The following is a 26,857-nucleotide window of genomic DNA, read 5'->3' on the forward strand; positions in this document are numbered from 1 at the left end:
AGGAGGGGGGAGGGAGGGAAGGAGAGGGGCAAGTGGGGGGAGGGAGCTAAGGAGAGGGGCAAGTGGGGGGGGAGGGAAGGAGGGACAAGTTGGGGGAGGGGGGGAGGGAAGGAGGGGCAAGTTGGGGGAGGGGGGGAGGGGGGGAGGGAAGGAGGGGCAAGTTGGGGGAGGGAGGGAAGGAGAGGGGCAAGTGGGGGGCGAGGGAGGGAAGGAGAGGGGCAAGTGGGGGGGCGAGGGAGGGAAGGAGAGGGGCAAGTGGGGGGCGAGGGAGGGAAGGAGAGGGGCAAGTGGGGGGCGAGGGAGGGAAGGAGAGGGGCAAGTGGGGGGCGAGGGAGAGAAGGTGAGGGGCAAGTGGGGGGGCGAGGGAGGGAAGGAGAGGGGCAAGAGGGGGGGAAGGAGAGGTGCAAGTGGGGGACGAGGGAGGGAAGGAGAGGGGGCAGGAGGGAGCGAGAGGGGAGGGAGGGGTAGGACAGGGGCTGGAGGGGGCGCGGGGGTAGGACAGGGGGAAGGAGAGGGGCAGGTGGGGGATGAGATGGTGAAGGAGAGTGGCAAGGGATGGGGTAGGAGAGTGGAAAGGGGGAATGAGAGAAGGAAGGAGAAAAGGAGAGCAAAAGGGATTGAGAAAGAATGAGTGGGAGAAAAAAGGAACGATAGGGACAAGGGTGAGAGAAAGAAAGGGTGGGAGTGGGGAAGGAGAGAGAGGGAGGGGCAGGAAGGGGACAGAGTGGGGAAGGAGAGAGGGAAGGAAGGAAGGGGACAGAGTGGGGCAGGAGAGAGAGGGGGAAGGAAGGGGACGGGGTGTGGAAGGACAGAGGGAAGGAAGGAAGGGGACAGAGAGGGAAAGGAGAGAGAGAGAGAGAGAGAGAGAGAGGGAAGGAAGGGGATAGTGTGGGGAAGGAGAGAGAGAGGGAAGAAAGGAAGGGGACAGGGTGGGGAAGGAGAGAGAGAGAGGGAAGGAAGGGGACAGTTTGGGGAAGGAGAGAGAGAGAGGAAAGGAAGCGGACAGAGTGGGGAAGGAGAGAGAGAGAGGGGGAAGGGAGGGGACAGAGTGGGGAAGGAGAGAGAGGGAAGGAAGGGGACAGAGTGGGGAAGGAGAGAGAGGGAAGGAAGGGGACAGAGTGGGGAAGGAGAGAGAGGGAAGGAAGGGGACAGAGTGGGGAAGGAGAGAGAGGGAAGGAAGGGGACAGAGTGGGGAAGGAGAGAGAGGGAAGGAAGGGGACAGAGTGGGGAAGGAGAGAGAGAGGGAAGGAAGGGGACAGAGTATGGAAGGAGAGAGATGAGAGGAAGGGTAACGGAAAGGGGATTGGGAAAAGAGAAAAGGAAGAGGAGATTGGGAATGTGATAAAGAGGGAAAAGAGAGAGAAAGGGAATGTGAAATAGAGGGGAGTGGAGAACATGGAAGGAGAGTTAGGCGGAAGAAGATGGGGGCAGAGAGGTGGATGGGGAGAGGTAAGCGGAGGGAGGGGCAATCCAGAGAGGGAAGAGAAGGAGAATGGTGATTAGAAGGTGGAAGAAAGAAGGGTTGAGGGGAACGGGTAAAATAGAGAGAGAGAGAGAGAAATGTGGAGGAGAGAGAGAGTCAGACAGGGGAGAGTAAAAGGAGGTGGAAGGAAGGGGGAAGAGAGGGCGGCGAAGAGGTGGAAAGGGAGAGGAAGGGGGACCAAGGTGATGAGGGAGAAAGGGGCAGGAGAGAAAGAGGGGTAATGGGGAGAGTGAGACAATGCAAATAGAGGGGCAATGGGCAGAAAAGGGACAGGGAATATAGGAACCGGAGGAGGCCATTCGGCCCCTCGAGCCTATTCAATGAGATCATGGCTGACCTAACTCCATATACCTACCTTTGCCCCATATCCCTTAATACCTTTTGGTCAACAAAAATCTACCAATCTCCAATTGAAAATTAACAATTGATCCAGCATCGATTGCCGTTTGTGGAAGAGAGTTCCAAACTTCTACCACCCTTTGTGTGTGGAAGTGTTTCCTCATTTCACTCCTGAAAGGTCTGGCTCAAATTTTTAGACTCTGCCCCCCAGTCCTCGACTCCCCAACCGGCGGAAATAGTTTCTCCCTATCCTTGCTAAGGTGTGGTACTGCTCGCAGTAACTCCAGGTGTGGTCTAACCAGGGCTTTGTATAGCCGAAGCATGAGTTCTACCCCCTTGTAGTCTAGTCCTCGAGATATAAAGGCCAGCATTCCATTTGCAGTTTTGATTATTTGCTGCGCCTGTTCAGAACATTGTAATGATCTGTGTACCTGGACTCCCCACCAAATCTCTTTGGATCTTCACTGTATCTGCTTTTCACCATTTAGAAAGTGCCCTGTTCTATCTGTCTTGGGTCCAAATTGGATAACTTCACATCTGCCCACATTGAAATCCATTTGCCACAGTTTTGCCTGTCAATATCTCTTTGTAATTTTATGTTTCCATCTAGACTGCTTACAATGTTGTCTATCTTTGTGTTATCAACAAATCTGGATCTGTGGCTTTCTAGCCCAACATCTAAGTATTTAATAAACATGGTGAATAATTGAGGCCCCAACACAGATCCATGTGGGACACCACTAGTCACATCCTGCCAATTAACCTGACACTTTAGTCTCCTGCTGCTCAGCTAATTTTCTAACCAGGTCAATAATTCACTTTCAGTTCCATGACCATCAGCTTTACCTAACAGCCTGTTATGAGGGACTGTTTCAAACACCTTCTGGAAGTCCATATTTCTAACATCATACTTACATACCATTCATGAAGTTAATCATCCCTCCAAAAAATTCTGTCAAGTTCATTGAAGGGGGCAAGAGTGGGGACAGAAAGGGAGAGGAGCACAGCCAGCCTGTGACCTGTTCTAGTAGCCACAATATTTATCTGGTTGGTCCAGTTGAGTTTCTTGTCAATTGTGCCCCCCCCCCCACCACCCCTGCCCTCAGGAGGTTGATGATGGGGGTTTCGGCAATGGTAATGATTTTTTTTATTTGTTCCTGGGATCTGACGTCAATGACAAGGCCAGCATTTATTGCCCATCCCTAATTGCCCTTGAGAAGGTGGTTGGTGAGCTGCCTTCTTGAACCGCTGCAGTCCGTGTGAGTTAGGGACACCCTCAGTGCTGTTAGGGAGGGAGTTCCAGGATTTTGACTCAGCGACAGTGAAGGAACGGCGATTCCAGGTTAGGATGGTGTGTGGCTTGGAGGGGATCTTGCAGGTGGTGGTGTTCCCATGTGTCTGCTGCCTTTGTCCTTCTAGTTGGTAGAGGTTGCGGGTTTGGAAAGTGCTGTCGAAGGAGCTTTGGTGTGTTGCTGCAGTGCATCTTGTAGATGGTACACACTGCTGCCACTGTGCGTCGGTGGTGGAGGGAGTGAATGTTGAAGGTGGTGGATGGGGCGCTAATCAAGTGGGCTGCTTTGTCCTGGATGATGTCGAGCTTCTTGAGTGTTGTTGGAGCTGCACCCATCCAGGCAAGTGGAGAGTATTCCATCACACTCCTGACTTGTGCCTTGTAGATGGTAAGACGGGATCTGGGGAGTGAGGATATGAGTTACTCACTGCAGAATTCCCAGCCTCTCACCTGTTCTTGTAGCCACAGCATTTACATGGCTGGTTCAGTTCAGTTTCTGGTCAATGGTAACCCCAGGATGTTGCTAGTGGGAGATTCAGCAATGGTAATGCCATTGAACATCGAGGGGAGATGGTTCGATTCTCTTGTTTGAGATGGTCATTGCCTGGCACTTTTGTGTGGCGTGAATGTTACTTGCCACTTATCAGCCCAAGCCTGAATGTTGCCCAGGTCTTGCTGCATGCGGGCACGGACTGCTTCAGTGTCTGAAGAGTCGCGAATGGTGCTGAACATTGTGCAATCATCAGCGAACATCCCCACTTCTGACCTTATGATGGAGGGATGGTCATTGATGAAGCAGCTGAAGATGGTTGGGTCTAGGACACTAGCCTGAGGAACTCCTACAGCTGGGGCTGAGATGATTGACCTCCACAGCCATCTTCCTTGTGCTCGATATGACTCCAGCAGGGGGAGAGTTTTCTCCCTGATTCCCATTGGCTCCAGTTTTACTCGTGCTTCCTGGTGCTTCCTGGTGCCATGATGTCAAAGGCCCTTGCCTCACCTTGGGAATTAAGCTGATGTCCATGGTTTTGTTAAGGTCTGGAGCCAGGTGGCCCTGGCGGAAACCAGAACAAGCATCAGCGAGCAAGTTATTGGTGAGTAGGGATGGCTTGTCGCACTGTAAACAACTCCTTCCAACAGTTTGCTGATTGAGAGTAAGCTGATAAAACAGTAATTAGCCAGATTGGATTTGTCCTGCTTTTTGTGGACAGGGCGTACCTGGGCAATTTTCCACGTTGCCGGGTAGATGCCAGCGTTGTAACTGTACTAGAACATCTTGGCTAGGGGCGCGGCTAGTTCTGGAGCACAGGTCTTCAGCACAACAGCCAGGATGCTGTTGGGACCCATAGCCTTTACTCTCCTGTACGCTCCATCATTTCTTGATATTGCGTGGAGTGAGTCAAATTGGCCGAAGAGTGAAACAAGAACAGGATGTGTTTGAAATACTGGCTTCGGTGATAGTGAGGACCTCAGGGGGAGGCCGAGATGGATCATCCACTCGGCACTACTGGCTGAAGATGGTGGCAAACACTTGAGCCTTGTCTTTTGCACTTTTCCGGCATCGTTCCGAAGGCACCTCCCCCAGCCTGCTAGTTGTTTGATCGCCCACCACAGTTCACGGATCAGCTCGAGATTTACTTCCCCCCTGAGAGGGCAGACGGGGCCTCGGTTTAATGTGTCATCCAAAAGACAGCAGCTCTGACAGTGCAGCACTCCCTCAGTACCGGCACTGGGAGTGTCAGCTTGGATTATAGGGCTCAAACCCCCCTGACTCTCTGAGGCAAGAGTGCTACCAACTGAGCCTGTTAGATCCCAGCTGAGTCTGCTAGTAACATCCTGTGGCCAGGAATGCTGCGGTATTTGTAGGAACGCTCAGAGCATGTCTCATACCAACCCAATCAACGATGATGCCATTGAATTGGACGCCTGAGCTTATATTGTGCCACTTTGGAGAGAGAAAGGATCAGTGGTCTGCTCTCTACCTTCGCAGGAGAGTCACGTCCCGCCCAGACCAAGCTGAACCTCACTCTGGGTCTCACAGGACCCGGTCGCAAACAACCCACAGAGCCTCCATAAGCCACTGCCATTCCCAGCGAGTTGTTCTCGGTCCCGCGAGGAAGCTCCTTCCCGTGGACAGGAGTTGTGACTGCACACTGGAGCGCTGAGGATCCCAGCGCTGCCTGTCCTTCCCATATCCCCTCCCGGCCTCGCATGGAGGAGCTTTCAGGAACTCGGTGTGAGTACCTCATACCAGTTGCCCTCCATTAGCAGGGGCACTTGGGGTCCACATTCCCCTCCCCCCCCCCGCCTGCCAAACAAATCGGCTGCCACCTTGAGCAGCAACTACCATCTTCCCCCCGCACCCCCCCCCCCCCCCATCTTCGTGTCCTGGTTGGGTCAGATGCCAGCTCAGTGGTAGGCTCTGTCCAAGCCATGAAGGGTCACCAGACTTGTTGGTGATTAGCACCAGAAGAGCAGGTGCCCTGTTATCATAACTGGCAGCAGAAAATGGACTCGGTGGTGGTGGTGGGGGGGGTTGTCGGGGGGGGGTGCGGGGGGGGTGGAGGAAGGAAGTGTGAGCGTGCATCTTCGCAGATAAACGCAAGCCACCAGTCCCACTCCGTGACGCTCCCATCACCATTCACTGTAGCAGAAGCTCTCGAATGCTCCAAAGTGTGAAATAACAATGTAGAGGACAGACTTGGACTTGGGGTGGGGGTCTCGATCCTGAGCTTGGGGGACAAAACTGGAATGGAGAGACTCGAGTGAGGCAGGGGAGGGATGTCGCAGAGTTTGCAGATAGTTGCACTCTAGGACCTTGGGGAAGAAGTGGAGGTGGGATGGTCAGTCCTGACAGCTATTAATGAGTGTGTTTGCCTTGGTAAAGTTTGATGGTGTGCATTTTGACCTTCACTGCTAGTAGATGATGCTCAACGTTAGCAGCTAACCCCTGGTTCCAAGGGCTGGTCAGTTACTTGACAGTGATGCAACCTCACCCATTGGCCGTTGCACAACCTTCCAGCTGGGTAAGAACACAGATCTGTTCCTTGGAAAGGAGAAGTCCAATCTGTCTTTTCCCGACCCACAAGGCTGGCAATTCCAAATGGGAGAGGAGAGACTGCAACCGTGAGGGGATCCATTATCTCTGAGCAGAACTTGATGAACTGCGGACTTGGGTTGTCAAGTGACGCCACTAAAGTGCCATGTAATAATCATCTCGAGCAAGGAGGTAGCCCCAGCCATTTCCCCTTGACTTTCAATGGTTCCACAGTTGCCAAGTCAACAACAATAACTTGCATTTATCGAGTGCCTTTATCATAGTAAAATGTCCCAGGGTGCTTCACAGGAGCGTAATCAAACAAAATTTGACCCCAAGCCACAAAAGGAGATATTAGAGGCAGGCAATCCAAAAGCTTCGTAAAAGAGGTAGGTTTTAAGCAGCACCTTAAAGGGGGAGAGAGAGAGAGGCGGAGAGGTTTAGGGAGGGAATACCAGAGCTCGGGGCCCCAGGCAGCTGAAGGCAGGGCCGCCAATGGTGGAGCGATGGGAATCGGGGGATGCTCAAGAGGCCAGAAATCTCGGAGGGTTATCGGGGCTGGAGGAGGTGGCCGAGATAGGGAGGGGGGAGGAGCGAGCGCCATGGAGGGATTTGAAAACGAGGATGAGAATTTTACCGATGTATTTCTGCGAGAACAGTGGGTGGTAGGTGAGCGTGACTTGGTGCAAACTAGGATACCGGCAGCAGAGTTCTGGTTGTGCAACAACGACCATTGGCCCCTCCGTCCTCAGGGAAAGCCGTGTAAACCCCGGGGCAACACATGGGGTGATGGGGCGGCCCATTTTTCTTCTGTTTGGGGCCTGAGACAACTCAAGAGTGAGGAGGGGAGGGCAATGGTGAGGGGAGAGGGGGAAATCTGGTCTCGGTTAAAGAGAATGGGCCACTTGGGTGGGGTTCTGGACGGGGGTAAGGAGAGGGTGCAGAGTGGAGGATGAAAATGAAAGAGCTGCTCTCAACATTGTCGATTTTGCGCCAGACCCCCAAACCCCAATGCCTTGTGTGGAGGGCTGGTGTGTCACCATAAATTCTACTGTCTGTAGCCTTTGCTTGGTGGCAGCCACAGCTCATACTGTATCTCGCTTGTGGGTTCTGGTCATCACAATGCTATTGTGGGAGCTTGCTGTGCGCAAATTGGCTGCCAAGTTTCCTGCATTGAAACAGTGTACTGCACTTCAAAAGTACTTCAATGGCTGTAAAGCACTGGGGAAAATGCAAGTTCACCTTTCAATATTAAACTGTACAAGAAGTAAACAGACACCATTGGAATTCCCACATCTTGTTAAATATTGAACGATTCATTTGAATTTACAGCTGTGCATGATTTTTTAAAAACAGTTACAAACAATGACGTGGATTACAAGCTTGAGTGAGCCTGGGGTCCTTTAAGACTCGAATACACCGAAGTCATTTGATACACGAGGAAAATGGGTTTAAATAGGGGCACTACGAGTTTGAAGTAGTAGATTGACTGCGAAGTCACAGGAGGCCAGTTGGAGAAGCTGATGGAAGCTTTCCGATTTGTAAATTCTAGGATTAAAAATGTAAGAAATAGGAGCAGGAGTAGGTCAGCTGGCTCACTCAAGCCTGTTCCGTCATTTAGTAAGACTCATCCCCGGTCTCAGTACCACCTTCCTGCCTGATTCCCTTATCCCTTGATTCCCTTGAGACATCTCTCAATCTCAGTCTTGAATATACGCAATGACTGAGCAGCCGCAGCCCTCTGGGGTAGAGAATTCCGAAGAGTCACAACCACACCGAGTGTAGAAATTGCTTCTTCTTCTCAGTCTGAAATGGCCCACCCCTTATTCTGAGATTTCGCATGGAAAATAAATGTAAATTTGGGCGTCTCAACACTCTGGTGTGTTGTAACCCTATCCAACACTTGAACCTGACTCCCATGCTCAGCCACAATCTCTTGTACTCCCAGACGGTACAGGAACAAGATTGTTGTCTGATAGATGTTGTTTCTCATCTCTCCACCTTTCTTCTCCCCCCTGTCCTAGTACCTCAAACTCCTCTCTCTATCCTCATGGTGTTAAAATTGACATTCCTCGAACCATCTCCTGGGAACATAGGGACAGGAGGCCATTCAGCCCCCCCGAGCCTATCCTGCCATTCAATCAGATCATTGGCCGTTCTGTGACCTAACTTCATATACCCGTATCCCTTAATACTTTGGCTCACTAAAATCTACCAGTCTCAAATCCAGCATCGATTGCCTTTTGCGGAAGAGAGTGCCAAACTTCTACCACCCTTTGTGTGTAGAAGTGTTTCCTCATTTCACTCCTGAAAGATCTGGCTCTGATCTTTAGGCTCTGCCCCCGAGTCCTAGACTCCCCAGCCAATGGAAGTATTGGGCTGAATTTTGTTCTGGCGGTGGGATGGAAGGCAGGCCCGCTCCCCCCCCCTCCCCCCCCCCCCCCCCCCCCCCGTCGGACCTCCGTTGCAATTCATCAACAGGCAGTGAATTAACCTCCCACTATCGAGGACGCCATCCCTTTAAGGGGCGAGCTCCCGCCTCCCAAGAGCTGCCAGCCAATCGGAGGACTGATTCCAGCTGTACCACCAGGCTGTCCTTGGCCTGCCTGCCACAGACTAATTGGAAGGTGTCGGAAATTCCAGGGAATACAGCCCTAGTTGGTGTAATCTCTCCTTGTAATTTAATCCTTGGAGTCCAGGTATCATTCTGGTCAATCTACACTGCACTCCCTCCAAGGCCAATCTATCCTTGCTAAGGTGTGGTGCCCAGAACTGCTCCCAGTAACTGCAGGTGTGGTCTAACCAGGACTTTGTATAGCTGAAGCATGACTTCTACCTCCTTGTATTCTAGACTTGAGATATAAAGGCCAGCATTCCATTAGCCTTTTGATTATTTTCTGTACCTGTATTCTGTAATGATCTGTGTACCTGGACCCCCAAACTTACTCTCCACTCATTCATTCCAAGGGCCTTCCAACTATTTTCCCTTCTCCATGATTTACAAGGATGACACCAGAAATGAGTGTTATCAGGAAAGATTGAACAGGCTGGGGGGGGGGGGGGGGGTGCGGTGGTGACCTGATCGAGGTCTTTAAAATTACGAAAGGGTCGTCATAGGGAAGATATAAATTTAAAATTGATCTACTTTTGACGTGCCTTGTGATTTTTCTCCACCACCCCCCCTCCCAAACTTCCTATAAATTGTGAAAGGTCGAAATAGTGTGCACTACCTCCAACTCGATTAAAGCATACTTCTGTAATAGAATATTCCCATCTTAAATTTTTCACTAACACGAAGGAAATGTCTTAAGTACATCAAAAATCAGGATTCTCATGCGCCATCAATATAAGATAGTCCCAAATAAATCCAATGGGGAATTCAGGAGAAACTCCTTTCCCCAGAGAGTGGGGAGAATGTGGAACTCGCTACCACAGGGAGTGGTCGAGGTGAATAGTATCGATGCATTTAAGGGGAAGCTGGGTAAACACATGAGGGAGAAAGGAATAGAAGGAGATGGAGAGGGGGGGTTGGGAGGAGGCTTGTGTGGAGCAGAAACACCAGCACGGAGCAGATGGGCCGAATGGCCTGTTTCTGTGCTGTAAATTCTATGTAATATATAACTCACCAAATTTGAAGCCCTACCCCTTCTCAGCAGCCCTGTGACTCACTAATCATACAGGACAACAGTAAAAAACACACACACGCGCGCACACACAGTCGAGACAACACAAGGTAGCCAGCAATGTGCTGGACCACCCTTCTAGTGTTCCTTGTACTCTGAGGAATTGAAGCCATGTTTTCATGAGGCTCGAAAGGGTTAAATGTCCTCCTGGAGGTTGAACTCGGGCATGCTCCTCACTCTGCGGGCTGGGATCGGCCCCGGTCCCTCCTCCTGGATGCTCTCCTCGTGGCGGAAGGCGTTTATTTTCAGTCGGGACCTAAAGATGAGGACCGAGAGACTGTTCCCCCGCTTGCTCTCCAGCTGCCGCCTCAGGACCCTCCTTGCCTCCTCCTCCTCTTCCTGCTCGATGAAGTCCAGCAGGGTCAAGCGGAATATGCGGGGAATCTCGTAGACCTCAGCGTCGAACTCTTGGACCAGCTTTCGAAACCTGGAGGGGCCCACCCCAGAAATAAAACAGGAATAAATTTCTGTAACAGCTGCCGGAACATTTTCCTCTGTATCTAACCCCCGTTCATAGCTGTGGATCTTATACAGTCAGTGCTCATTAAGCTCATAAAGAAACCAAAAGCCCTAGCTGCTTCAGAGCCATGTGATAAAAATAATTTTAATAATCATTTTGGAAAGAAATGACCAGTCTATTGAAACAGAGATAGATGATAGGATTCAGACCAAAGAAAGGAGCAAGAGAGGGCATCTTTAACTAGAGAGTAGTGATCGAAAGATACCTGGAAGGACAAAACCCTGTGTATATTTGCTTTATAGACGATGGGAAGGCATTTGATCGAGTCAACCATCAGAAAATAATGGCGTGCTTAAACAAACTAGAAATTGACAGAAATAATAAAAGGATAATTCAGAATCGATATTGGAAGCAATCAGCAGTGATACGACTTGATAGTGGCTCGTCAGACAGTTTCCCGATCAAACGACGAGTGCGGCAGGGATGTGTTATGTTCCCAGAACTCTTCAACCTGTACACTGAAGCTGTCTTCAGAGAGGTCGAACGTCTACCAGGTTGTAATATTGAGCACTAACAACTTGAGGTATGCAGATGACGCTGCACTGATTGCGGAGTCAGAAGTGGCCCTACAGGAAATTGCGAACAAAGTGAATGTAGGGAGTGTGGAATATGGATTAAGAATGAATGTGAAGAACTCCAAGACACCGGTGGTAAGCAGGGACCTAACCCCGGAAGTGAAAATTGAAGTAAGTGGACAAGTCCTGCAACAAGTGAAATGGTTCACATACCTTGGGCAGGTTATCAAAGACGATGGGAGATGTGACCGTGAGATCCAAAGGAGAATTGAGATAGTCAAGAGTGGCTTTGTCAGAATGAAGGACTTGTTAACATTGAAGAAACTGACCCTGAATCTTAGGAAAAGAAAGCGGAGGTCTTACATTCTGTCATCTATGTTCTGTGCCTCGTAGATATGGACAACAAACAGACAAATAAGCCGAATGCATTCGAGATGTGGACATATTGGAGATGGTCCGCCATATCCTACACAGACAGAATAATGAGCAAGTGCTGGAAATGGCTGCAGAAATGATGAAATTAGTGCATAACATCAGAGAGAGTAAGATACAATTCCTCGGTCACATCATTAAAGCAGAAGGTAGACAGAGACAATTATCGGAAGGAAAGATCGGTGGAAAACGTAGGAGAGGGAAGCGGAGGAGAAAATGGCTGACTGTTGATTGCACCTCTGAAATGGCCCAGAGACACGGCAGGTTGTACACAAACTGTTCAAGATGAACGCCGACCACCACTTTTTCAGGGTAACTAGTTTTATCCAGTCCAGCACAGACACGATGGGCCAAGTGGTCTCTTTCTGTGCCGTAAACTTTCAATGATTCTATAATTACACAGACAGGCTGAAAGAGTTGGGTCTTTTTTTTTACAGCAATGATAGAGGTTTATAATATAATGAAAGGTTTGGGTAGCATGCCTATTTATAGATAATTCCAGTTTCACTGATTGGCAAGGACCATGGGACCTGCATTCAAACTACACGAGGTTAAATATTGGCTGGTCCGACTTTTCCAAGAGTGTAATGAGCCTCTGGAATGTGTTACTGGCTGTTAAAGATTCATAGAAAGGTTACCGCACCATAGGTCAAGCCTGCGCTGGCAACTGCAAGAGTAATTTAGCTAGTCCCACTCCCCCGCCCGATTCCCTTAGCCCTGCAAATCTTCAGGTGCACATCCAATTCCTTCATTGAAACACACGCTTGAATTTGTCTCCAACAAGCTCTCAAGCAGTGCATTCCAGATCCTAAACATTGGCTGTGTTAAAAAAAAAAGCTTGTCCTTGCGTTGCTTTTAGTTCTTTTTCCAATCACCTTAAACCTGTTCTCGATCCCCCCCTTCCACCAATGGGAACAGTTTCTCTCTCTCTCTCTCTCTCTACTTTGCGTGGACTCCCTCGTGATTCTGAACATTATGGGTGGTGGGTGCATCACCCTCAATGAGTGGAACGGAGATTGCGTTGTGTAGAAGGCAACTACATGGAATTTACAGCATAGAAACAGGCCATTCGGCCCAACCAATCCATGCTGGCATTTCTGTTCCACTAGAGTCTCCTCCCATCCTTCCTCATCTAATTCCGTCACCATCTCCTTCTATCCCTTTCTCCCTCATGTGTTTATCCAGCTTCCCCTTAAATGCATCGATACTATTCACCTCGACCACTCCCTGTGGTAGCGAGTTCCACATTCTCCCCACTCTCTGGGGACAGAAGTTTCTCCTGAATTCCCCATTGGATTTATTAGTGACTATCTCATATTGATGGTCCCTAGTTTTGCTGTTCCCCACATGTGGAAACACTTTGCATTGACTCTCAAAACCTTTCATAATTTTAAAAAGAGTGTGGAAAGTAAGTAACAACTATTCCTGGACTGGTTTTGATCAGCTGAAGGGAGTCAGAGTGGAATTTCCCAGAGCAGGGAGCGTCTAGTTGAGATGCTCCAAGCCATCATGAGCATGAGGCAGTCTTGATGGGCCAAGCTAATCTCTTCCTGCCTGACCATTTCGTAGCTCGGAATCGAAGTGAATGGCGGAACTGGCTTGAGGGGCTCGCTGGCCTCCTGTCGCTGGGTTCCCGGGGGGGGGGGGGGGGCGCCGCCTTGGCAGCATCGCCCGCATCCCCAAAATGAATCATAAACGCAGAGAAACGTATACCACAGAAAGAGGCCATTCGGCCCGTTGTGTCTGTGCTGTCGCTTTGGAAGTGCCACCTCCCACTTTTTGCCAATTCCTCATCCTCTCTTTGGAAATTATTTATGGAATCGGCTCCCCGCCACCTTTCCAAGTGGAGCATAAAAACAACTTGGGTGAGATAGCGACTGAGGAACCACAGAAATTGATCCTATCCAACAGGTACAATGCACTTTCTACCTGTGAGGATAAGGAAGGACAGCCATGTTGTGGACCACAGCACCTTGGAACAGGAGGCTGTTCAATGCAGGTGTTGGGAGGGGAAGGTGAGGGTGACAGGGTGAGGAACATCTCAAACCGTGGTGAAAGGATATTGCAGAGGGAGGGGGATTTTCCAGTCACTGCGATCCATGTTGGGACCAACCACATGGGGGAAGAGTAGGCAAGAGGTCCTGTTTGGAGAGCACTAGGAACTAAATTAAAGGACAGGACCGCAAGGGTTATAATCGCTGGATTATTACCTGAGCCACATGCAAATTGGCACAGGGATAAACAGACTCGCAATGAGATTGAAGGAGTGGTGTGGGAACGAGGAGTTTGATGTCATGGGACACTAGCACCAGTACTGGGACAGGAAGGAACTGAACCATTGGGGTGGGTTCCACCTGCAGTGGGCTGGCAGAAAGGAGAAATAAGATGGTCACAAGGACTATACATAAGTAAGTGGGAGCTCTAAAGCTATGATAGATAATAGTTTGAAAACCAACCAATAGGGAAGAGAGTAGAGCAACAGTCAGAAGTTGTGCTTCAGACACTGCAGGGTAAAGGGAAAACTGAAAGGTATAAAGCAATCAAACTAGGAGAGAGAAATGAGAGATGTGTCAGTAAAACATTAGGGCAGAAGCACGGATACGAGTGTGTGGCCCAAACAAGCGTCCTTTATACCAACACTTGGGGTATAAGGAAGAAATTGAATGAATGGTAGGCACAAATTAAACCTGGTGGACATGTCTGCAAGATGGTGAGGACTCAGGAGCCAAAATACACCAGGTTATCAGGTCTACGGGAAAGATCAGGAAACTGGTAAAGCGGGAGGAGTAGCCTGAATGATTAACAGATGAAATCAGTGATAAGAGAGGATATAATGAGAGGTAAGCAGGCAGTAGAGACTTTCTGGGTAGAATTAAGAAATAGAAAGGGATTTAACACTGTGGCGGGTGTTGGGCACATGCCCCCTCGTAGCAGCTGTGAAATGGTAACTTGTATAAACGTTACGAGGTTAGACAAGCACGTAGCAAAGGCAGAGTGGGTTTAATGGGGAGGGGATTTAAACTTTCATATAATTGGGGATAAGCAGACTAGCAGATATCAGAAGGGTAATGAATTTCTCAAGGGTGTCCCTTGATTTAAACTGGGCAAATCCCTGAACGGGTACAACGGCAGATGATCAATGGGAAGTGTTCAAAAATAGAATTTGTGATACAGAACCGCTTTCTCCCCCGAAAAGGCAAGTGCTCCACTTGCCAAAAAAGGCGACTCAAGGGGAAAGAGACAACAACAAAAAAAAACCTGAAAGAAAAAGCGTACAAAAATGCGCATGGGGAAGATACAAAAAAAACAGCGAAAGGGGACAAAGCACGAGCGACAAAAAGGGAGTGTGAAAAAAAACGTGCAAGGAATATCGAAATTAACACAAAACGTTTTACAATTGCAGTTGGAAAAAGAGGGTGCTCAGGAACAATGTGTGCTCCTCGAAAACTGATAACAGTCATAATTGTAAATGAAAATAAGGAAATGGCGGATATGCTGAATAATTAATTGCATCAGTATTTCCAGTAGAGGAAGAGGTCAGCTTGCTAGACATCCCAAGCAAACTATCACTGAATCAGGGACAGCGACCCAATAAAATTAGCATAAACAAGGTCACTGTAATGAAGCGACAAATCCCCAGGCCCAGATGATTTTTCATCCAAGGATATTAAAGAAAGTAGATGCAGGTGCTTAACTAAAATCTTCCAAAGTTCTCTTGATTCAGGAACCATTCCCTCAGATTGGAAAATTGCTCATGTCACTCTGCTATTTAAGAAAGGCGAGAGAGGGAAAACAGGGAATTGCAGACCAATTAGCCTAACATCTGTTGTCGGGAATTTACTATAATTAAGGATAGGGTGACTGAACACCTTGAAAATTTTCAGCTGATCGGAGAGAGCCAGCATGGATTTGTAAAGGGAAGGTCATGCCTGACGAAATCTGATAGAATTTTCTGAAGAGGTGACTGAAGTAGTGGACAGGGAAATGTCTGTAGATGTTATTGAAACGGACTTCCTGAAGGCATTTGATAAAGTCCCGCATAAGAGACTCTTTGCTCCAGTTGAAGCTCATGGAATTGAAGGCAAATTAAAGACCTGATTAGGGAAACTGGCTGAGCGACAGGAGACAGAGAGCAGGGATAATGGGTGGTTACTCTAATTGGCAGGATGTGACCAGCGGTGTACCGCAAGGATCTGTGTTGGGACCTCAACTACTCACTGGATTTATCAACAACTTAGATGATGGGATAGAGAATCACATATCCAAATTTGTCGATGACACAAAGATAGGTGGCATTGTCAGCAGTGCAGATGGAAGAATACAATTACAAGGAGATATTGATAGATGACGTGAATAGGAAAATCTGTGGCAAATGGATTTCAATGTGGGGAAATGTGAGGTCACCCACTTTGAACCTAAAAAAATGACAGAACAGGGTCATTCTAAATGTGAAAAGCAGATACAGTGAAGATCCAAAGAGACTTGTCGGGTCCAGGTATACAGATCATTAAAATGACAGGTACAGAAAATAATCAAAAAGGCTAAAGGAATGTTGGCCTTCATATCTCGAGAACTAGAATACAAGGGGATAGAAGTCAGGCTTCAGCTATACAAAGTCCTGGTTAGACCACACCTGGAGTTACTGGGAGCAGATCTGGGCACCACACCTTAGCAAGGATATACTGGCCTTGGAGGGAGTGCAGTGTAGATTGACCAGAATGATACCTGGACTCCAAGGGTTAAATTACAAGGAGAGATTACACAAACTAGGCTTGTATTCCCTGGAATTTCGAAGATTAGGGGTGATTTTGATCAAAGTTTTCCAGATATTAAGGGGAACTGATAGGGTCGATAGAGAGAAACGATTTCCACTGGTTGGTGAGTCGAGGATGAGGGGGGCAGAGTCTAAAAATGAGAGCCAGACCTTTCAGGAGTGAAATGAGGAAACACTTCCACACACAAAGGGTGGTAGAAGTTTGGAACTCTCTTCCACAAACGGCAATCGGTGCTGGATCAGTTGTTAATGTTAAATCGGAGATTGGTGATTTGTTGTTAACCAGATGTATTAAGGGATATGGGGTAAAGGTGGGTATATGGAGTTAGATCACAGATCAGTCACGATCTCATGGAATGGCGGGACAGGCTCGAGGGGCTGACTGGCCTCCTCCTGTTCCAATGAAGTCCTCCCGATAATCTCTTTGCTTTTATATTCTGTTTCCCTATTTATAAGCCCAAGTAATGCACATACCTTTTGAACCACCTTCTCAACTTGTTCTGCCAGCTGTAAGCACTTGTATATAAGAACATAAAAAAGTAGGAGCAGGAGTAGGCCATTCAGCCCCTCAAGCCTGCCCCACCACTCAGTAAGATCAGAGCCGATCTTCGACCTCAACGCCACTTTCCCGCACTATCCCTTAATTCCCAAAAATCTCAGTCTTGAATATACTCACCGACCGAGCATCCATAGCCCTCTGGGATAGAGAATTCCAAAGACCCTGAGGGGGTCTTGACAGGGTGGATGTGGAAAGGATGTTTCCCCTTGTGGGAGAATCTAGAACTAGGGGTCACTGTTTAAAAATAGGGGGTCGCCCATTTCAGACAGAGATGAGGAGAAATTTTTTCTCTCCGAGGGTCGTGAATCTTTGGAATTCTCTTCCTCGAAAGGCGGTGGAAGTGGCGTCTTTGGATATTTTTAAGGCAGAGGTAGATAGATTCTTGATACACAAGGGGGTGAAAGGTTATCGGGGGTAGGCAGGAATGTGAGGTCAGATCAGTCATGATTTTATTGAATGGCAAAGTAGGCTCAAGGGGCCGACTCTTGCTCCTAATTCGTACATTCGTATGTTCACCAAGGCCTTATACAGTTGCAATAAGAATTGTTTATTCTTATACTCAATCCCTTTGTAACAGATAAATGGACACCAAGATCTCTCCGCTCATCTACGCTTTTCAAAATTGAACAAAGGGAGGCCAGGGTTTGAAGGACGTTTTCCTACCTAAGTATGAGAGGTCCACATTGGGAGGGCTTGATCTTGGAGCACAGTTCCTCCAGCTTCAGCTGCTCCCCGGCAGGGATCTGGTAGCAGAATCTGGGTTGTTCCATGAGCCACGTGTAGTCCACGCCCTGCTTCAGTTTCTTGCCCTCCGCTTGCCGTTCCCGGTACAGCTTCTCGGCCCGCTTGAGCTGCGAGCTGAGCTCCAGCGTGAGGGTGTTGGTGACCAGCTCCTCCTCGCTGCGGGGCGCGAGGCTGGAGCAGTCGTCATTCCGGTTGAAGAGGGACGAGAGGAACATGGCGAGGAGGAAGGGGCAGCTACTGGAAAGGGAGAGGAAGAGCGTCAGTAGCAGGCTGGTGACTGCAACACAAGAAACCTGTCCTTATCTCGGTCTGGCCTGTCGGGGGTAGGGGAGGACAGGACATGCCCCCGCTGGCAAGGCGATGGAGAAAGTGGAACAAATTCAAGGGGCTGGCACAGTCACGATGGGCAGAAGGTCCTCCTCTCAACTGGCAGTTGTGATAACCAGCTCAGAGCTGCACTTGAATGAATTCACTGCTTTGCACAAAGAAGGATGCAGGCTGTGACCTCATAATCTGTTTTAGTGAGAGAGAGACAAATATTGGCCTCAGGACACCAGGGAGAACTCCCCCCACCCCCTGCTCTTCTTCCAATAGAGGCCGTGGGATCTTTTACATCCACCTGATAGGGCCCAGGTTTAATGTCTTATCTGGAAGATGGCACCTCCGACAGCTCGGCGCTCCCTCAGTACTGCTCCTCCGGCAGTGCAGCACTCCCACAGTACTGACCCTCTGACAGTGCAGCACTCCCTCAGTACTGACCCTCTGACAGTGCAGCACTCCCTCAGTACTGACCCTCTGACAGTGCAGCACTCCCTCAGTACTGACCCTCTGACAGTGCAGCACTCCCTCAGTACTGACCCTCTGACAGTGCAGCACTCCCTCAGTACTGATCCTCCGGCAGTGCAGCAGTCCCACAGTACTGACCCTCTGACAGTGCAGCACTCCCTCAGTACTGACCCTCTGACAGTGCAGCACTCCCCCAGTACTGACCCTCTGACAGTGCAGCACTCCCTCAACACTGCTCTCCGGCAGTGCAGCACTCCCTCAGTACTGATCCTCCGGCAGTGCAGCACTCCCTTAGTACTGACCCTCTGACAGTGCAGCACTCCCTCAGTACTGACCCTCTGACAGTGCAGCACTCCCTCAGTACTGATCCTCCGGCAGTGCAGCAGTCCCACAGTACTGACCCTCTGACAGTGCAGCACTCCCTCAGTACTGACCCTCTGACAGTGCAGTGCTCCTTCAGTACTGACCCTCCGACAGTGCAGCATTCCCTCAGTACTGCTCCTCTGACAGTGCAGCACTCCCTCAGTACTGAGTGAGAGAATCACTAAGCCACAGTTGACACTAGCCACAATATGACAGTAAACGCACCAAAAGGCCACAAACAAGGCTTGAAAAAGAAGCTGTGTGTAAAACACACAACACACACTACGTGCCTTGTACAATCCGGAAAGTTCATACAGACTGCAAATTTAGATTTATCCCAGTTAGGTCGGACTAAATGACTTGGAGAGTGAACTTGTCAGTTCAGGAACTGTCCTGAGGGCAGTTTTGATCTAATTTAATGACAGGCATTCCACCATGGCTTTGGCTCAGTCACGCAGATCACCATGAGGCTCCTGATAGTTCTCGGACGCCTCGCTTTCAAAGTTCAGGCACGAACACAACAGACACAAATTGTCCACAAGATTGTAACGCCCCGCAGCATCTCGAACAAGCCCCCTCATCTCAGTATAGACTCTTAGTTATTACACTCTCTCTGTCACACACTATACCCTCAGTATAGACTCTCAGTTACAACACTCTCTCTGTTATACACTATACCCTCAGTATAGACTCTCAGTTACAACACTCTCTCTGTTATACACTATACCCTCGGTATAGACTCTCAGTTACAACACTCTCTCTGTTATACACTATACCCTCAGTATAGACTCTCAGTTATACACTATACCCTCAGTATAGACTCTCAGTTACAACACTCTCTCTGTTATACACTATACCCTCAGTATAGACTCTCAGTTATACACTATACCCTCAGTATAGACTCTCAGTTACAACACTCTCTCTGTTATACACTATACCCTCAGTATAGACTCTCAGTTACAACACTCTCTCTGTTATACACTATACCCTCGGTATAGACTCTCAGTTACAACACTCTCTCTGTTATACACTATACCCTCAGTATAGACTCTCAGTTATACACTATACCCTCAGTATAGACTCTCAGTTACAACACTCTCTCTGTTATACACTATACCCTCGGTATAGACTCTCAGTTACAACACTCTCTCTGTTATACACTATACCCTCAGTATAGACTCTCAGTTATACACTATACCCTCAGTATAGACTCTCAGTTACAACACTCTCTCTGTTATACACTATACCCTCAGTATAGACTCTTAGTTATTACACTATCTCTGTTATACACTATACCCTCAGTATAGACTCTCAGTTATAACACTCTCTCTGTTACACACTATACCCTCAGTATAGACTCTCAGTTACAACATTCTCTCTGTTATACACTATACCCTCAGTATAGACTCTTAGTTATTACACTCTCTCTGTTACACACCTCACCCTCAGTATAGACTCTCAGTTATTACACTCTCTCTGTTACACACCTCACCCTCAGTATAGACTCCCAGTTACAACATTCTCTCTGTTATACACTATACCCTCAGTATAGACTCTTAGTTATTACACTCTCTCTGTTACACACCTCACCCTCAGTATAGACTCTCAGTTACAACACTCTCTCTGTTATACACTATACCCTCAGTATAGACTCTTAGTTATTACACTCTCTCTGTTATACACTATACCCTCAGTATAGACTCTCAGTTACAACACTCTCTCTGTTATACACTATACCCTCAGTATAGACTCTCAGTTACAACACTCTCTCTGTTATACACTATACCCTCAGTATAGACTCTCAGTTACAACACTCTCTCTGTTATACACTATACCCTCAGTATAGACTCTCAGTTATTACACTCTCTCTGTTATACACTATACCCTCAGTATAGACTCTCAGTTACAACACTCTCTCTGTTATACACTATACCCTCAGTATAGACTCTCAGTTACAACACTCTCTCTGTTATACACTATACCCTCGGTATAGACTCTCAGTTACAACACTCTCTCTGTTATACACTATACCCTCAGTATAGACTCTCAGTTACAACACTCTCTCTGTTATACACTATACCCTCAGTATAGACTCTCAGTTACAACACTCTCTCTGTTATACACTATACCCTCGGTATAGACTCTCAGTTACAACACTCTCTCTGTTATACACTATACCCTCAGTATAGACTCTCAGTTACAACACTCTCTCTGTTATACACTCTACCCTCAGTATAGACTCTTAGTTACAACACTCTCTCTGTTATACACTATACCCTCAGTATAGACTCTCAGTTATAACACTCTCTCTGTTATACACTATACCCTCAGTATAGACTCTCAGTTACAACACTCTCTCTGTTATACACTCTACCCTCAGTATAGACTCTTAGTTACAACACTCTCTCTGTTATACACTCTACCCTCAGTATAGACTCTCAGTTACAACACTCTCTCTGTTATACACTATACCCTCGGTATAGACTCTCAGTTACAACACTCTCTCTGTTATACACTATACCCTCAGTATAGACTCTTAGTTATTACACTCTCTCTGTTATACACTATACCCTCAGTATAGACTCTCAGTTACAACACTCTCTCTGTTATACACTATACCCTCGGTATAGACTCTCAGTTACAACACTCTCTCTGTTATACACTATACCCTCAGTATAGACTCTCAGTTACAACACTCTCTCTGTTATACACTATACCCTCAGTATAGACTCTCAGTTACAACACACTCTCTGTTATACACTATACCCTCAGTATAGACTCTCAGTTACAACACACTCTCTGTTATACACTATACCCTCAGTATAGACTCTTAGTTATTACACTCTCTCTGTTATACACTATACCCTCGGTATAGACTCTCAGTTACAACACTCTCTCTGTTATACACTATACCCTCAGTATAGACTCTCAGTTACAACACTCTCTCTGTTATACACTATACCCTCAGTATAGACTCTCAGTTACAACACTCTCTCTGTTATACACTATACCCTCAGTATAGACTCTCAGTTACAACACTCTCTCTTTTACACACCTCACCCTCAGTATAGACTCTCAGTTACAACACTCTCTCTGTTACACACCTCACCCTCAGTATAGACTCTCAGTTATAACACTCTCTCTGTCACACACCCCACCCTCAGTATAGACTCTCAGTTACAACACTCTCTCTGTTACACACCTCACCCTCAGGATAGATTCTCAGTTACAACACTCTCTCTGTTATACACTATACCCTCAGTATAGACTCTCAGTTACAACACTCTCTCTGTTATACACTATACCCTCAGTATAGACTCTCAGCTACAACACTCTCTCTGTTCTACACTATACCCTTGGTACAGACTCTCAGTTACAACACTCTCTCTGTTACACACCTCACCCTCAGTATAGACTCTCAGTTACAACACTCTCTCTGTTACACACCTCACCCTCAGTATAGACTCTCAGTTCTAACACTCTCTCTGTTACACACCTCACCCTCAGTATAGACTCTCAGTTACAACACTCTCTCTGTTACACACCTCACCCTCAGTATAGACTCTCAGTTCTAACACTCTCTCTGTTACACACCTCACCCTCAGTATAGACTCTCAGTTACAACACTCTCTCTGTTACACACCTCACCCTCAGTATAGACTCTCAGTTATAACACTCTCTCTGTCACACACCCCACCCTCAGTATAGACTCTCAGTTACAACACTCTCTCTGTTACACACCTCACCCTCAGTATAGACTCTCAGTTATTACACTCTCTCTGTTACACACCTCACCCTCAGTATAGACTCCCAGTTACAACATTCTCTCTGTTATACACTATACCCTCAGTATAGACTCTTAGTTATTACACTCTCTCTGTTACACACCTCACCCTCAGTATAGACTCTCAGTTATTACACTCTCTCTGTTATACACTATACCCTCAGTATAGACTCTCAGTTACAACACTCTCTCTGTTATACACTATACCCTCAGTATAGACTCTTAGTTATTACACTCTCTCTGTTATACACTATACCCTCAGTACAGACTCTCAGTTACAACACTCTCTCTGTTATACACTATACCCTCAGTATAGACTCTCAGTTACAACACACTCTCTGTTATACACTATACCCTCAGTATAGACTCTTAGTTATTACACTCTCTCTGTTACACACCTCACCCTCAGTATAGACTCTCAGTTATAACACTCTCTCTGTCACACACCCCACCCTCAGTATAGACTCTCAGTTACAACACTCTCTCTGTTACACACCTCACCCTCAGTATAGACTCTCAGTTACAACACTCTCTCTGTTATACACTATACCCTCAGTATAGACTCTCAGTTACAACACTCTCTCTGTTATACACTATACCCTCAGTATAGACTCTCAGTTACAACACTCTCTCTGTTACACACCTCACCCTCAGTATAGACTCTCAGTTACAACACTCTCTCTGTTACACACCTCACCCTCAGTATAGACTCTCAGTTATAACACTCTCTCTGTCACACACCCCACCCTCAGTATAGACTCTCAGTTACAACACTCTCTCTGTTACACACCTCACCCTCAGTATAGACTCTCAGTTACAACACTCTCTCTGTTATACACTATACCCTCAGTATAGACTCTCAGTTACAACACTCTCTCTGTTATACACTATACCCTCAGTATAGACTCTCAGCTACAACACTCTCTCTGTTCTACACTATACCCTTGGTACAGACTCTCAGTTACAACACTCTCTCTGTTACACACCTCACCCTCAGGATAGACTCTCAGTTACAACACTCTCTCTGTTACACACCTCACCCTCAGTATAGACTCTCAGTTCTAACACTCTCTCTGTTACACACCTCACCCTCAGTATAGACTCTCAGTTACAACACTCTCTCTGTTACACACCTCACCCTCAGTATAGACTCTCAGTTCTAACACTCTCTCTGTTACACACCTCACCCTCAGTATAGACTCTCAGTTACAACACTCTCTCTGTTACACACCTCACCCTCAGTATAGACTCTCAGTTATAACACTCTCTCTGTCACACACCCCACCCTCAGTATAGACTCCCAGTTATAACACTCTCTCTGTGACACACCTCACCCTCAGTATAGACTCTCAGTTATAACGCTCTCTCTGTCACACACCCCACCCTCAGTATAGACTCTCAGTTACAACACTCTCTCTGTTACACACCTCACCCTCAGTATAGACTCTCAGTTATAACACTCTCTCTGTCACACACCCCACCCTCAGTATAGACTCTCAGTTACAACACTCTCTCTGTTACACACCTCACCCTCAGTATAGACTCTCAGTTATAACACTCTCTCTGTTACACACCTCACCCTCAGTATAGACTCTCAGTTATAACACTCTCTCTGTCACACACCCCACCCTCAGTATGGACTCCCAGTTATAACACTCTCTCTGTTACACACCTCACCCTCAGTATAGACTCCCAGTTATAACACTCTCTCTGTTACACACCTCACCCTCAGTATAGACTCCCAGTTATAACACTCTCTCTGTTACACACCTCACCCTCAGTATAGACTCTCAGTTATAACACTCTCTCTGTTACATATTCCACCCTCAGTATCGACTCTCAGTTCTAACACACTCTTTGTTACACACTATACCCTCAGGAGAGACTCACAGTTGTAACACTCTCTCTTTTGCACAGCCCACCCTTACTCCAGACTCTCCGTTAGAAGATTCACTCTGTTAAACATTCCACCCGCAGTATCGACCGACTCTCAGTTATGACACTCTCTCAATTACACACTTCACCCTCAGTATAGACTCCCAGTTATAACACTCTCTCTGTCACACACCCCACCCTCAGTATAGACTCCCAGTTATAACACTCTCTCTGTTACACACCTCACCCTCAGTATAGACTCTCAGTTATAACACTCTCTCTGTCACACACCTCACCCTCAGCATAGACTCCCAGTTATAACAATCTCTCTGTTACACACCTCACCCTCAGTATAGACTCCCAGTTATAACACTCTCTCTGTTACACACCCCACCCTCAGTATAGACTCCCAGTTATAACACTCTCTCAATTACACACTTCACCCTCAGTATAGACTCTCAGTTATAACACTCTCTCAATTACACACTTCACCCTCAGTATAGACTCCCAGTTATAACACTCTGTTACACACCTCACCCTCAGTATAGACTCCCAGTTATAACACTCTCTCTGTCACACACCCCACCCTCAGTATAGACTCCCAGTTATAACACTCTGTTACACACCTCACCCTCAGTATAGACTCCCAGTTATAACACTCTCTCTGTTACACACCTCACCCTCAGTATAGACTCCCAGTTATAACACTCTCTCTGTTACACACCTCACCCTCAGTATAGACTCCCAGTTATAACACTCTCTCTGTTACACACCTCACCCTCAGTATAGACTCCCAGTTATAACACTCTCTCTGTTACACACCTCACCCTCAGTATAGACTCTCAGTTATAACACTCTCTCTGTCACACACCCCACCCTCAGTATAGACTCTCAGTTATAACACTCTCTCTGTCACACACCCCACCCTCAGTATAGACTCCCAGTTATAACACTCTCTCTGTTACACACCCCACCCTCAGTATAGACTCCCAGTTATAACACTCTCTCTGTTACACACCTCACCCTCAGTATAGACTATCAGTTATAACACTCTCTCTGTCACACACCTCACCCTCAGTATAGACTCTCAGTTATAACACTCTCTCTGTCACACACCCCACCCTCAGTATAGACTCCCAGTTATAACACTCTCTCAATTACACACTTGACCCTTAGTATAGACTCCCAGTTATAACACTCTCTCTGTTACACACCTCACCCTCAGTATAGACTCCCAGTTATAACACTCTCTCTGTTACACACCCCACCCTCAGTATAGACTCCCAGTTATAACACTCTCTCTGTTACACACCCCACCCTCAGTATAGACTCCCAGTTATAACACTCTCTCTGTTACACACCTCACCCTCAGTATAGACTCCCAGTTATAACACTCTCTCTGTTACACACCTCACCCTCAGTATAGACTCTCAGTTATAACACTCTCTCTGTCACACACCCCACCCTCAGTATAGACTCCCAGTTATAACACTCTCTCTGTTACACACCCCACCCTCAGTATAGACTCCCAGTTATAACACTCTCTCTGTTACACACCTCACCCTCAGTATAGACTATCAGTTATAACACTCTCTCTGTCACACACCTCACCCTCAGTATAGACTCTCAGTTATAACACTCTCTCTGTCACACACCCCACCCTCAGTATAGACTCCCAGTTATAACACTCTCTCAATTACACACTTCACCCTCAGTATAGACTCCCAGTTATAACACTCTCTCTGTTACACACCTCACCCTCAGTATAGACTCCCAGTTATAACACTCTCTCTGTTACACACCTCACCCTCAGTATAGACTCCCAGTTATAACACTCTCTCTGTTACACACCCCACCCTCAGTATAGACTCCCAGTTATAACACTCTCTCAATTACACACTTCACCCTCAGTATAGACTCTCAGTTATAACACTCTCTCTGTCACACACCTCACCCTCAGTATAGACTCCCAGTTATAACACTCTCTCTGTTACACACCTCAACCTCAGTATAGACTCCCAGTTATAACACTCTCTCTGTCACACACCCCACCCTCAGTATAGACTCCCAGTTATAACACTCTGTTACACACCTCACCCTCAGTATGGACTCCCAGTTATAACATTCTCTCTGTTACACACCTCACCCTCAGTATAGACTCCCAGTTATAACACTCACTCTGTTACACACCCCACCCTCAGTATAGACTTTCAGTTATAACACTCTCTCTGTTACACACCATCCTCAGGACAGACTCTCAGTTATAACACTCACTCTGTTACACACCCCACCCTCAGTATTGACTTTCAGTTATAACACTCTCTCTGTTACACACCCCATCCTCAGTATAGACTCTCAGTTATAACACTCACTCTGTTACACACCATCCTCAGTATAGACTTTCAGTTATAACACTCTCTCTGTTACACACCACCCTCAGTACAGACTCTCAGTTATAACACTCACTCTGTTACACACCATCCTCAGTATAGACTTTCAGTTATAACATTCTCTCAATTACACACCCCACCCTCAGTACAGACTCTCAGTTATAACACTCATTCTGTTACACACCATCCTCAGTATAGACTCCCAGTTATAACACTCTCTCTGTTACACACCTCACCCTCAGTATAGACTCCCAGTTATAACACTCTCTCTGTTACACACCT

The 26,857-nt window shown here is 47.3% G+C and overlaps 1 protein-coding gene across 1 annotated transcript in view; it reads right to left on the minus strand.

Moving 5' to 3' along the window:
* Nucleotides 1-9,968: 9,968 nt before the first annotated feature.
* LOC137355982 (protein RD3-like) overlaps nt 9,969-26,857 on the minus strand; it is a 46,168-nt gene continuing 29,279 nt past the window's right edge. The window contains exons 2-3 of the mRNA XM_068021685.1: nt 17,297-17,614; nt 9,969-10,260 (exon numbers count right to left, since the gene is read on the minus strand). Coding sequence (XP_067877786.1) covers nt 9,969-10,260; nt 17,297-17,592 — 588 coding nt within the window. The 5' untranslated portion in view covers nt 17,593-17,614. The remainder of the gene's footprint in view (nt 10,261-17,296; nt 17,615-26,857) is intronic.

Source organism: Heterodontus francisci, chromosome 44 (genome assembly GCF_036365525.1).
Source record: "Heterodontus francisci isolate sHetFra1 chromosome 44, sHetFra1.hap1, whole genome shotgun sequence".
NCBI classification, from domain to species: Eukaryota; Metazoa; Chordata; class Chondrichthyes; order Heterodontiformes; family Heterodontidae; genus Heterodontus; species Heterodontus francisci.